General features: G+C 40.2%; 1 protein-coding gene and 1 long non-coding RNA gene across 2 annotated transcripts; both read right to left on the bottom strand.

The window, feature by feature from the left end:
* Positions 1-1,033: 1,033 nt before the first annotated feature.
* Positions 1,034-2,369, bottom strand: LOC147167173 (uncharacterized). Its single transcript, XR_015096303.1, has 4 exons — positions 2,263-2,369; positions 2,137-2,163; positions 1,706-1,728; positions 1,034-1,308 (listed from the first exon to the last, which is right to left on the bottom strand). It is a non-coding gene; the product is annotated as an uncharacterized LOC147167173 (long non-coding RNA).
* Positions 2,370-3,444: 1,075 nt separating this feature from the next.
* On the bottom strand, positions 3,445-12,979 carry LOC147167172 (proliferation-associated protein 2G4-like). Its single transcript, XM_086086026.1, has 13 exons — positions 12,758-12,979; positions 9,262-9,390; positions 9,065-9,170; positions 7,403-7,472; positions 7,222-7,314; positions 7,077-7,140; positions 6,891-6,969; positions 5,914-5,992; positions 5,550-5,683; positions 5,363-5,457; positions 5,152-5,279; positions 4,497-4,550; positions 3,445-4,367 (listed from the first exon to the last, which is right to left on the bottom strand). The coding sequence occupies exons 1-13, from the start codon at positions 12,837-12,839 to the stop codon at positions 4,305-4,307; spliced, it is 1,176 nt and encodes a 391-aa protein (XP_085942152.1). The 5' UTR covers positions 12,840-12,979; the 3' UTR covers positions 3,445-4,304.
* Positions 12,980-13,565: the final 586 nt, after the last annotated feature.

Raw genomic sequence — 13,565 nt, 5'->3', positions numbered from 1 at the left:
TCAAAATACTAAAAAAGGGCATTTCCAAACTTTACCTACTGACAGTGACAGCCACACAGAGAACTTGGTTAATTATGCAGCATGCTATTAGTGAAAAAGGTAAGTTATTAGTATTTTTAAAATTATACATTCATTCAGCATAAAACATTTTAAAATGGTGTGTAATGGTGCACCATTCAAATTAATAGAAACATCTCAATTTCTTATTCAATTTGATTTTCACATATTAAGAAAGTTCTCAAAATATTTGAAGCAGGATGAAAGTATATAATATCAATAAAAATACGTGCAACAGACGAACTTTAGACACTATTAATTTTCTCTTAACATGTAGCTTAGATGACATTAGCATTAAGGATGTTAAAATGCACCTTTAAAGCATTAGCTAGAAGCTGCTATAGCACAACACTCAAAATGTTACCTATTCCTGATCAGTTGATCTCCAAATAATTTTACTTTCATATTTCACTGCCAGTCATCATAGAAAATTTCCAATACCCACATGAAAGTTTGTTCAATAATTATACATAAACCAAATCTGACAAATGACAGAATAGACTCTTTCTGCCTTGTCCCGTTCTTTTATAATCAACAATAGAAAAAAATAGTTCGCACAAAATGCAGCCATTACTCCCATGGACTCTCGAACTGTGTTTCTTGCCAAATAGTCTAGTGGTTGGGCATCAGTAAAGTTGTTTCCAAGTTTGATATCTACAGTGGAGCAAAAGATTCTCTCATCTAGCCTCATTGGAAAAATGTAAATTAAAAGTATATTTGTGAATAGCAGCACTCTATTGCATTGTTTTTCATTCTCTGTATCACTACTATAATTTATAGAAACTGATTATTCAACTGCTCGATGTACAAGTCCACATGTCTCACCAGTGCACTTAATGATACTAACGCTTACAATAAGCACATCCGGGCACAACTGATATATCATGTTTAGAATCCTAATTTCACAAGCATGAATACAATAAACCCGTCATGTACAATCTTGAGTTGACTAATTAAGAAGTGACTTCTAGAAAAGTTTGGAACAGTGTTCATTTATTGTTACATACACCAAATGACAGTTAGCCAGATAAAAGATGTTTCATGGTCCATGAACCAAAATGGCGGCATCTCCGATGTCTACTGCCGGGTTGGTGCCATCTTATAGACCGTCACAGGTAGGTGGTTGTCAGAAACCAAGATGGAGGTGGCCAGCAGCCGATTCAGTCATACAAGAAAGTCCAACAGGCTGTAGTCGGCACGATGACGGTTTACTTGGACCTCTGCCTCATCTTTCTCCTTTTACGCTTCAGCCTGAGAGGGTGAAGAAAGAGGAAGGGGACACTTTGATTAGGTTGTTAAAGCCTAGCGCACGTTTTAATAAAAGCAGAAGCACGTGAGAGTCAAACGAGGCTGCTTTTAAATTGACACATGCAGCTGCTTACATTCCTACCAACACTGACTATAACATAAAGGAGAGATACATTAGCAGGCATAAAAGCTTACCCAACTAAAAAATACATTTGAAATGGGCACAAAAAATAAATGTAATTCTAAACTACAAAATGATTCATTTAGGAAAGTCCAATTCATAAAATCGGGCTCGAACACCCTAGGCAAAAATGTTCACTTTGAAAATTTACCTTTGGACATTAAAAGAAAAATATTTCTTCATTGACGCCATAAAAGAACAAAAACATTTCGTGCTTACCTGCGCATGCGCTTCTTCCTCCACTGAAAGAAAAAAAATCGTTAATGTAAACCAACACGTGCATTACATGTGCTGCAGCATGCATGTTAGCGACTAGTTGTACGTCGCAACAGCAACTTAACGTAGTAAATATTCCTAGTTTCCTTTATCACACAACACAGAAAGGCCCACGTTTAAGTAAACCACTCATTGTTCTCCATTACTCGCATACGACACAGTTGGGCCTGCAATTAGCGTTAGCAAAAACACCATTCTCTTAATTTACTACGCTGTTAGTTTTAGAGCAACAACAAGCCTTACACGACGACGATGACAAAATAGAAATAAAAAAAGCGGTAACTTCATTTATTTAGCCAATGCGTTACGATTATATTAACAGTCGTTTCCTGTTAGTGATTCTCAAGTGTGGGCAACAAACAGAACGATCTTACCTTAGCTCTCATCGTGTGGAGAGGAATCTATTCAAGAGAGGGAAAAAACAATATTAGTGTCTGCGGATGATGATTAAATTTAAAGGATTGGAATGGATTGTGATGAGAGAAAATACAATTCAATACCTCACAGCGAGTAGAGCAATGGAAAGAGGATGTGACGAAAGACGAAGGCTGTATTTATAGGGACAGGGACGTCATGTTCAAGCGCCATCGCTTCTGTGTAGTCTTTAGCATGACGGGAGATGTAGTTTTAATGTACTCGTAGGTATACGAGAAACTTGTGTCACGAAATGATACACACGTAATTGTATAAAGTGGACACACTTATTAATCTATAAAATAAATGAGGATCACGTGATTCTATGAAAATGATTAAATTGCATCAGTGTGTCTGGGAGTTTTAATATAAACTTGCCCATATATATATTCTTTTAAAACTTACTTTTACACGCTATATTGTTAATTGTATAGGGGGAATCAGTTACAGCATGTTTATGCAACAATTTATAAGGACAGGGACGTCATGTTCAAGCGCCATCGCTTCTGTGTAGTCTTTAGCATGACGGGAGATGTACTTTTAATGTACTCGTAGGTATACGAGAAACTTATGTCACGAAATGATACACACGTAGATGTATAAAGTGGACACACTTATTAGTCTATAAAATAAATGAGGATCACGTGATTCTATGAAAATGTTTAAATTGCATCAGTGTGTCTGGGAGTTTTAATATAAACTTGCCCTTATATATATTCTTTTAAAACTTACTTTTACACGCTATATTGTTAATTGTATAGTGGGAAATCAGTTACAGCATGTTTATGCAACAATTTATAAGGACAGTGACGTCATGTTCAAGCGCCATCGCTTCTGTGTAGTCTTTAGCATGACGGGAGATGTACTTTTAATGTACTCGTAGGTATACGAGAAACTTGTGTCACGAAATGATACACACGTAAATATATAAAGTGGACACACTTAGTCTATAAAATAAAAGAGGATCACGTGAGTCTATGATATACGAGAAACTTGTGTCACGAAATGATACACACGTAAATGTATAAAGTGGACACTTAGTCTATAAAATAAGAGGATCACGTGATTCTATGAAAATGATTAAATTGCATCAGTGTGTCTGGGAGTTTTAATATAAACTTGCCCTTATATATATTCTTTTAAAACTTACTTTTACACGCTATATTGTTAATTGTATAGTGGGGAATCAGTTACAGCATGTTTATGCAACAATTTATGACTATTGTAATTTGATGGACAGACAGGTAGAAATACACCATCACAATAAATGATAGTAAATGTTAGGCATAAACGTGCCTTTATTGAAAACAAATATGAAAAGGTTTATTGTAGTTATTTGAAAATTTGTTTGCCCACTGACTGGGCTACAATGCAGGACTGCACATTTGGACATATCTGGACGATACTGAGATACTCTCTTCAGCAGCATAAAACCTGCATAGCTTCTCGTCATTAATCAATGGCAGTAAATTTAGCATTTGTTCCCCAACACCCGTTTTCCCCATTCAATTCTTAACTCTGAGAGAATATTCCTTGAAAAATATGATCAGATCAGGATGACGCAGGTTTTCCACTGAACACTACAAACCTTGAAAATACTGTCATTTGCCTTCTACACTTGTGGAACAATTCTAACATTGTCAGTTATCATGAATGACGAGCACCAAATAGAACCCTTTACTGCATGTCCATCGAACAAATAGCAGATGACCAACACGATAATCCAACTGAAGTTTACAAGCCGTTTATTAATTTGGTTCATCAGGAGAAAAATGGTCTCAGACACACGATGTACAGTATTCCAATTGGATATGTGCTGACAACAACAGCTCCTATAATTCTTCAAAAACAAATTGTTAGTCCCATTAATGCCCAATGGAAGCTTGAGATATTTTAGAAACAAACAGTCACGTATCGTTTTTGTCCTTTTCTGTAATGCAGTAAAGGGTTAGGCATCCAACAATTCAAGAAACAATGTCGCTTATGAAATATTCACTTCCAGTTCCAGTGCTTGCCGTTACAAATTGGACAAATTGTGAAATCAGCTCTTCAGAATGACTGTAGGACAGCAGGTTAGTTTTCTTGCTTCTCTTTGGGCTCTTCTTGCATGGGTGTGGAGGGCAGATATTTATTCTGCTGCTTCTGTTTCCTCACTTGGCTGTCCTGCTGCATTTTCCGCCGTCTTTGAGGCCTGAAGGAAGTGATGGCAAAAAAGTGGATGAGCAAAGTACGGCTATTGTGCAACTTTGACAGTAGCCACACTGGTTAAAAAGTATCTAACTTAATGGGACAAAGATGGATGCAATTCAGTTTAGAATACCTTCTTTTTCTTCTTCTTCTGTGTTTTCCTGCTTGCAGAGCTTTGTAGTAAAGTCTAGAAAACAGACAAGAGTTATTATAAAATAATTTGTGTAATCGTCTTTTCCCATCAAAATGAGTGTAAATTAATTAATCTGTTCCATCACTTTTGCTCCTTCTGGTGTGCACATATTGACCACTGGGGGCGGTATTAAACAAATATCAATAAATAAAAAGAAGAGTTTCATAACGTACTCAGGAAGATGCAGTAACAGTCCTTTATCGCAGAGGATAAAGAATATACGTCTCTGTCTACGTTTGTTTTGCACCAGTCAATTTATAATTGCCATAAAGATGCCAGTTGTCAGCCCGTTTATGGCATTTTGTATTAGCATTGAGCTAATGTTTTCCATAATGCCAATTGAACTAGTGGACAGTGATGCGGTTGTTTTAAATACATGTGTAATTCTCTTTGTTTTGTTTATAATTTGACAGAGCGGGAGAAGTAAACCGCTTGAGGCCTCTTCTGTGAAGAATATTCCACTATGCCAAACTGCTGGTAGTGGAATCCGCCGCCACCATCTAGCGCTCGTTATCTCAAATTTCTACTCCAAAGTAAAAGGCCCGCTTAACTCTACCCAACCGGTGCATTATTCTGCTCAAGATCTCATTCGTACCTTTAGCTCGCCGTCCTGGACTTCATGCTCTGACTTGTAAAACTCCGGCTCAAAGGGCCCGCCGGTGATCCTGTGAGGCCCGTTGGCCATCAGCAGCACTGTGAACTTAAACTGAGCTACAAACTCTCCTAAGATGAAGAGAAGTGGGAGATCAATGACAAGTTCGATCAAATGCTGAAGAGCCGAAACGCATCTGAGGGGAAAGCCTTACCCTCTTTCTCGTGAAGGACGCTGAAGGGCTGCAGCAACTCATGCTTGGCACATTCCACTACTCCTAGCCGGGCTTTGGCCTCATCCTCCAACGCTCTGAGTGAAACGAGACAAAGGCAACTGGTATTAAAATCTTTTTGCTGCCGAACTATTTTGGAATTCAAGCAGGTGGTCGGTCGTTTTCTCACCTCAGAGTGAAGGGCATGGCATCAAAGCGGCGTTCAACCTCACTGAAGAATGTACGGGAAGTCTTCATCTTCAGGCCATATTGCTTACTGGGGTCCCTCTTATATATGGTGGTCCTTAGACCTCCATCTCGGGCCTGACGGTATACATGATCAAACATTTTTGTGGTCAGCACACAGCCACCGTGCTAATCTGGAAGTTTCAGTGACGCCAACCTAACGGATTTAACAGATTACCAGTACACCTTTCTAAAGAGAGTTATTATTTAGGAATTGTGAAGATCTATTCAACATTCATAATGCAAGTCCCCTGTGCATTCTGGGAAATCGGATGGCTTGGCTTCACTGTAATATTAAGGTCACTGACCTTCCCTTCTCCTGTGCTGACCAAGACATCCACAGCGTAAACTTCGTGCACCTCAAACTCTGCCTTCTCGTGATCCTTCCTGGCATCGGCAAAATAGTCATATGGTGAGTCCAACAAAAAAATGTTTTGTACGTTTTAGCCTCAATATCCATATTTTCTAATTTAAGATGGTTTGGGTTTCGCACTTCTCGATGAAGCGGACATATTTTAAGTGGAAGTCAACCCCCAACTTTTTTTGACAATAGTATGTTCTATGCAGCCCCACTAGTCTAAATATGTTATTCTGAGTTAAGCAACAAAATCCAGCCGTTTTTATCCACCCCGGGGGCGACCATTTTGGCTTCATACCTCATATTCCACAAATGTAATATTAATAAGAATGGAATGTTTAGACTAGTGAGGACACATTCAACATATTATGGTCAAGAAATGTTTATGGTTCACTTCCACTTTAAATCTCTTTCAATCATTGACATAGAAATGGTGCATGTCAAGCAATACACGAGTAAAGTGATTAATGTAGGCATAACAAATTTGTGTGATACTTCAGTAATATACTCATATCAGAACTTTTAATTGGCCAAAAGCTAAGGTAGTAAGGTAATTTGCTTAGTATGTTTGTTTTATGGTATTATAATTTTTAATATAATTATATATATAATTTTATTATAATAATAATTATTATTTATATACATGCATATGGCCAGTCGCCATATGCAGGTAACCACCTTTATCACAAAACAAAAAACAAAACCACAATTTTCTGCAAATGATCGTCTGAACACCCAAGCTACAGCTCGAGCCGTGGCAGTCCCCGGACTCCATTTTGAGAACCTCAGCTTTAAAATGTCTTCCTATCCCTTCCAATGCAAGACATGATTGTTGTAACGACAGTCACAATGGAAAACATTATACTGTACTGTGGGTAGAGTCAAAACTAGCACAACTTCAAGCAAACTTGAAAAATAAAAAAAAACCTTTGTTGGTCTGTTGGGTTCTGAATTATGGTCTTCTCGCCATCGATGACATGCTGCTTTAATTGATGAGACAGCATACCTTCAAAACATAAGAGACTTTACAGATCAACCCTGAAGCCCAACGGAATGCCAAGATACACAACACGTGTCAAGATCAATGACACAAAGACATTGATATGTACTCACCCTCAATAGGGGAGCATTTAAATGACTGGGAGATCTTGCCCCAAGCCTCTGTCACCTGAGTGTTCTGTATTTGAGCAAAATTTAAGAGCATGCCGTATGATCATCTGCTACTTTGGTGGATTGAAACCACTCGATGCAGACGTACCTGGTTACCAGGTTTGACGAGGCGAAGAGCGGCTTCGGCGCATAGGTGGGCTGCTTTGATGACGTCAGCTTTGCGCCCCGTGACGGGGTTCTCCTGCAGAGAAGTCAAGAAGCTTACGAGCTGTTCTTCGAAGATTAAACCAAATTAAATGCTACCCTGCGTTTCATGTTGGTGTCCTCACCTGAGTGGCTCCCACCACAAAGCTGTGAGCAACGTTCGCAATGAATCCGTCGACGTGAACGCCGAGGTCACTGGAAAAGCAGAGATAAAAGATCCATTTGATTAAAATGAACACTGTTCAAAACCATTACATGTCAATTAGGTTAGCTTAGCAATTAGCATTACTTCTCTCTCTTCTCTTCTCTTCCTCATAATCCCTTTTTGAGAACAAACCTTGACAGAAGTGTATCTTGCACGCCGCCATGGAAGCGAATATCACTAACTTAGGAGCAATTCAGCAACGTATTGAGCCGCACTAGTAGCCAGCCAATAGTCGTTGCTAGCTTGCTCATGTAGCATCGCTATATGACGTAAGCGTCTTGCGGCACATCAACGTGCGTGTGTCCAGCTCAGCAAAGCTTTTTGGGACCATCTTGGTGGTTCAACTCGCAGTAAAACTTAAAAGTGTGAGATTCTCAATTTTGTTATTCAATGTGTTTTGATGAGGCACAAAATGCCAATTTTGACTCGCGAACTGTTTATTTGAAGCCTTGGTATAGCAGGTAGGGTTGGATGATTATGGGAAAAATAATCACGATTAATAACACAATTATTCATTGATTTTAAAACTTTTTTTTCCACTACTACTAAAACTCAACTACTCAAAATGATGATCATAGCCTTACGCCCATTCATCCTTTTACATTGAACACAATTCTTGAACACATCTTGTATTTTGTCATATGGAAATGTGTGTTATGACAAAAAAAAAGTATTTGGATATATTTGTATCCTTGAATTTTGAGGAAAATAAAATTATGCAAATCTAAAAAAAATAAGAAAAGAAAGTTAAAATAAAAAATACTGTATACTAAAACAAATACTGGGTGTTCCTGTTTTGGCCTCTTAGGGGCAGTGTGGTGCCGTGCATCCATGGTGTACACGCTTACAATGAGAACAGAAGTTGCGATTGAATTCTATTAAAATAACCCGCTTTTCACAAATTGGGAAGAATTTGTGCCTTTTGAGTAACGTTATCTTACCTGAGGGTATGTGTTTCCACAACATTTGTTTTCCTGTTAGCATTTGAATGGGATCCTCCAGTCACTTGAATTAGCATCAGTGCTAGGCTCGCGATGTGATAAAAACAAAGCATGTTTTGTATTTAAATACACACTACTGTATGTAATTCTCCTCATCATGTGTTTAAATTTACAGTTAACTCCAACTGGAGTGTCATTGAACAGCTTAAAGGACGCTTAGGGATGGCAGAACCGCACGGATTCGCTCCGGGCTAGCTACAAGCTACATGGTGCATTCAGGGTTCTTTCAAAAAGTAGGGAACTTGTAAACGCACCGCATTGTTCTGCACATTAATCGTTTTTCTTCGATCATTACGAGAAGTTAAAATCAAAATTGCGCTAAAATTTTGGTTAATCATCGAGACCTAAGCACGTGTCCTTTAGGAGTAATGCCTTATATTTGACACTGACAGATGTTACGTCTGTTAAAGTGGAGTAAATGTGCCGTTTTCTTGTAAAACGAGAAGGTCACTTCTGTTGCATGTCAGCAAAGGTAAAGTAGACTTTTTGGAGTTTACATCTCCCGCAAGCCACAAAAAAAGGACACAAAGATTACGGGGACAAAAATGCTCAAGACACAGAGAAAGGGGGGAGGTGCCTACATTTTGACCAGATCGCCATCTTTAAGTGTGTAGTCAGGGTCACTCTTCAGGGGCGAGAAGTGGCAAACACAGTTATTAACCGAGATGCTGGTAGGAAAGGCAATGCCTGCAAAAAGGAAGAGAGAACCGCTATTTTCATATGTTTTCATCCACAGCGCCGCACAACTGAAAGGAGTTCACCTGTATGACCATCCTACCTTTTTTCATGTCCTTCTCCTTCTTGAACACCTTCCCAGTTTCAGCCATGATGTAGGCGTCACCTTTGTCACATAGGTTGAGCACAGGCACTCCGGGCTTGGCTGCTTCCATAACCAGACGCAGAGCCTCTGCCAGAGGGGGGTGGGGAGGGACAAGTAAAAAAATTGGAAGCATTAAGAAATATAAATGTAAATAACAATCTGCTTGAACGATGAGATTATTGCGACCCACTTCCACCTTAATTCATGTGGGCTGTGCAGTTTATGTACTTAATACTTTTACTAAATGCAAGCAGAAAAGTCAAGATGATCTTTTCGACAAGACTAAAAAAAAGGTACTTTATTTTTTTCCGCTATTGGATCTCATTAGCATGTGACGCCGTGCCGCTAAATGTCAATGACTAGCTTCAAGAATCATGATTCTGTGGCGACCCATAAAAGGGACAGACATTCACCAGGCACCCATGCCTTTAAGGGCGGGTTGGGAGGGCGCCATTTCTCGGATCAAAGACATGATAGACGTCAAAGGGCTGAGGGTAGTACGTCTGTTGCTTGCTATGAGAACAGTCCTGTTTCAATGCGAGCATCGACGCGAAGGCGTACTTGCAACACAACGCACGGCCATGGCTTTAGCACATCAAGGCCCAGTTGCAGCTCGGAGGAATAACAGGATGTTATGAAATACTTCCATGCGGTGGCAGCATTGGATGACTCGACGACAGCCAGAGCGACGGCGCTGCCGGAGGGTTCCAGATACAGGCAAGTTTTATGTGTTCAAGTCATATCTTTCGAGACTCTTTGAAATAGGGACGCAACAATCAAACGTCACAATATGATAACTATCACGATATCGCGAGGAGGTTGGCGATAGAAAATAGCTCCTGATGGTGATTGCAGTGCGTGGTATCATGGCCTATGTAGTTCACATTGCTGTTTTTGGCTGATGAAGTGGGCTAAAGGCAATGTTTTGATGTTGAAAAATATCTGCTGGTATGACTCATTTATGGGAGTGCAGCCTGGTTGGGTTTTGGGAAAATAAAGGGAGGGTCAGCTAGACAGGAAAGCAAGCAGTCTGTATCGAGCAGACTTATCAGTCAAGATCACTTCGATAGTGAAAAGGCCATCGTTAAAGAAAATATAAGTGTCCACAATACTGTATAAACTTACGTCAATACGTGTTAAATAGTTATTTTCCATAACAGGACAGTATAGAAAGCCCACACTGGCGGCTGCCATGTCGCCTTGTTGAATCTTCTGCGAACACGAGGTCGCACGCATTACGATGTCACAAAAATACGACACTACCATAGGAGAGGGGAGGGGTTGAGCCACAACCGCAACCAATGGACCAACATTGTATGTTTATTATTATCGGCAGATGTCTTTATTATCTGGTTTATCTGTATGATGTCAAATTGGTCGATAAATGCCGATAATTATCGGCCACCGATAATTATCGGCCACCGATATTATCGTGCATCCCTAGTCTCGTCTATACAATTAGCTGAGGTCATAGATATACATATAGTTCAAATAGTACAGGTAACATTAACCTCAAGGTAAATATTTGACCTACAATCACTAACAACACTTAATGGGCCCATTGCACAAATCCACTACTTCCTGAACTCAATACCACTCCTTCATTTCCTGTCTTTCGCGATTGAACAAGCCGATTAATAAAGGTGTGCCTGACCTCAGTAACCACGACGACAATGGCCAGACACACCTGGATTAATCAGTTTGTTCAATCACGAAAGGCAGTAAGCAAAGGCGTGGTATTAAATTCAGGATGTAGTCAATCTGTGCAAAGAGCCCACAGTGAGGCACTTACTTGCTAATAGGTAACCACTAGCACGCTAATGATAATCAGGATCGCTAACCGTTTAGCAAAGGCTAATACCTTTGTTTACTCATGAAACAATGTGTTGAGTCATCGTCTTTATTTACCTGAAGTGTTAATTGCTAGCGCACTAATGGTAATCGCGATCGCTAACCATTTAGCATAAGCTAATGTTGTTAGTGTTTAATAGCACATATGTATAGAAGATAATAAATGATGAGTACTTATGTCACCTCAATCTATTCAACTTAAATCCGACTTTAGTGGATTAAAAAAATAAATAATTGGGGGCGATTATTCGATGGAATAAGCGATAGTGACAGCCCTACTTGCTAACGCACGCGCACATTGTGAATCGTGTCTATTTGTGGAGGAACAAACGGGTTAAATAGCCCTTCATCTGTCCATTAGCGTGGGTCTTAAAACAGACACAACTTGGAAAATAACCTGGCCTTTTCAAAAGATGCGCTGTTTATATCATGACATGACGACGACATTGTTTGCAACTTTAATAATGATGTTGCTGCTGTTGTTGTTACATCTCTACTTAGAACTGTCCAATTCCCAACCAGGACACCTGGACCCTGCTGCCACCCCAAGAGGACACTACAAACACTACAGCCACGGTGACGGCCCGCCACCAACGGGACAACGGATTGTGTTCCACTTCCAACCACTGCAGATTTGGTGCCAAGGTAGAGGGCAGGAAAATGCCAGCTGCTATGAGCGCTAGCCCGGGGCTGCAGGCTGTTTATTATAGACTATATTTGGCTGACGTTTGCCGATAGACTGTGGTGCTCAACGCAGCATCTTGCCGACATAGCCAATAGACACAGCCCCTGGATGGAAGCTGCCAATGGCACAGCCATACGTACCTACGGCGCCACCAAGAATGTGGAATTGCGCTTTGGTGGACGACGTTTCAGCTGGGACTTCTCCGAATGGTATCTCAGTATCTACGCCACGAGTAGGCGCCAACTTTCTCTGTTTCTTTCATGTGCCTATGGATGTTACAAACTTGGGATTCATATAAACTTTGTTCATCTGTCTATGCCGGCGACATGACAGGTAGAACAATTAGAATGCTCTTTTGCTAGATGGCAAAATGTAAAATTCACCAATATATCAATATTCAGACATACAGTAGATATTTTTGAGGGTTTTCTATGGTGGTGTGTTGTTCTATATTTTCCTAGTGTAAAATGTGTTACTTGTTTAGTTGGGAAACTGGTTTAATTCACTAAATTAATGCTTGCATAGGCATAAAAAAAATGCCAATTGACTATGACACATTTGCAAAATTTAAATTTTGAGTAAAAGTTGTCAAAAATCAAAGTTCATTGGTGATAGTGCAAGAGCATGGCTGAGTTTTTTACATTTCAATACGGCACATTAGTTGAATGAAGAAGCTAACTTTTGATTAGCACCCAATTCGTTTAATGTTATTTGCACATTGACGTCAAAATCAAAAACAGCGCGAATATCATACGAGGCTGGAAGAGGAGCGTTGCCTGCACCTGTTAGCTAGCTAGCTAGTTAGCATGATAGGAGCTAGCGCGCGTAGCATACGTATGCCTCGCATGTAAACCACATGGCTGCATTTGAACAGGCCACCATGAGCAGAGCAGAGCAGCTTGCACAGCAAACACTTACGGTTGGCAATGTCGCCCCCCATCTTGTACTTGGTGACCACTAGGTCCTCGGCAATGGTCTGCTCTTGCTCGTCGTCGGACATATCGACAGAGTTGGTTGTTGCGAATCGAGCGTTAAGTGACACAAATCCCCGCGTATTCGCTCTGGCTCCCGTCGACTAGCCTCTCAGCCGGGTTGCCGCCACCGCCACAGCCACACCGGACCCCGTCCGCCCCCTAAGCCCCTCCCACTTGAAACTGACGCACTTACGTCAGGATGACGACAGGACCCGCCAAAATGTGGGTGTCCTTCTCTCCCATAGAGTTATAGTAGTATGACGTAGTACAATGGGATAAGCGTCAGCGCGTCCGCCATGTTGGATGTGGCAGTTGCATTGCCGTCAGTGCCTAAACGCTGGCCTTTTAGAACCAACCTCGTTTCTACTATTTGCTTCACGATGTTGAGTGATTCCAGTATATCTGGGCGTTACTTTTTTTCTGTGTGTTTTATTTTTTATTTTTTTTTGGAGGGGGCGGGGGGGTTAGTTAAAGTGTTGCCAAGTTAATCTATTTTGCCCTGAGCAAAGTTTGAGTTGATAATTTCCGAGAACATTTAAATTGATTTATTTTTTATTTTTTTGTACACGTGTATTACTGTACATATGTACATTAAATTCACCACACTTGTGTTGGTCTATCGAAAATATGCTGGGATGCGATTTTGACCACTAGATGTCACACTTAATGTTTTTATTTTTAATCTCCCAGTACAGTCAAGGACACTCAAATGTCAGTGAGAAAATGGCCAGCTGTTGCTCTGTTCTTTAACT

This window comes from Leptonotus elevatus, chromosome 10, assembly GCF_054856555.1.
Source record: "Leptonotus elevatus isolate MCC_2025b chromosome 10, RoL_Lele_1.0, whole genome shotgun sequence".
NCBI classification, from domain to species: domain Eukaryota; kingdom Metazoa; phylum Chordata; class Actinopteri; order Syngnathiformes; family Syngnathidae; genus Leptonotus; species Leptonotus elevatus.
The sequence above is the reverse complement of the archived record's forward strand: the minus strand, read 5'-3'. Positions and strand labels throughout refer to the sequence as shown.

Bases quoted from the DNA above. Each gene is read 5' to 3' on its own strand.
- LOC147167172 (XM_086086026.1), bottom strand. From the start codon at position 12,839: ATGTCCGACGACGAGCAAGAGCAGACCATTGCCGAGGACCTAGTGGTC. The intron at 6,970-7,076 runs GTGAGTACATAT...TATGTTTTGAAG, and splicing joins TAAATGCTCCCCTATTGAGG to GTATGCTGTCTCATCAATTA. The intron at 5,993-6,890 runs GTTTTTTTTTAT...TGCCGATGCCAG, and splicing joins AACCCAACAGACCAACAAAG to GAAGGATCACGAGAAGGCAG.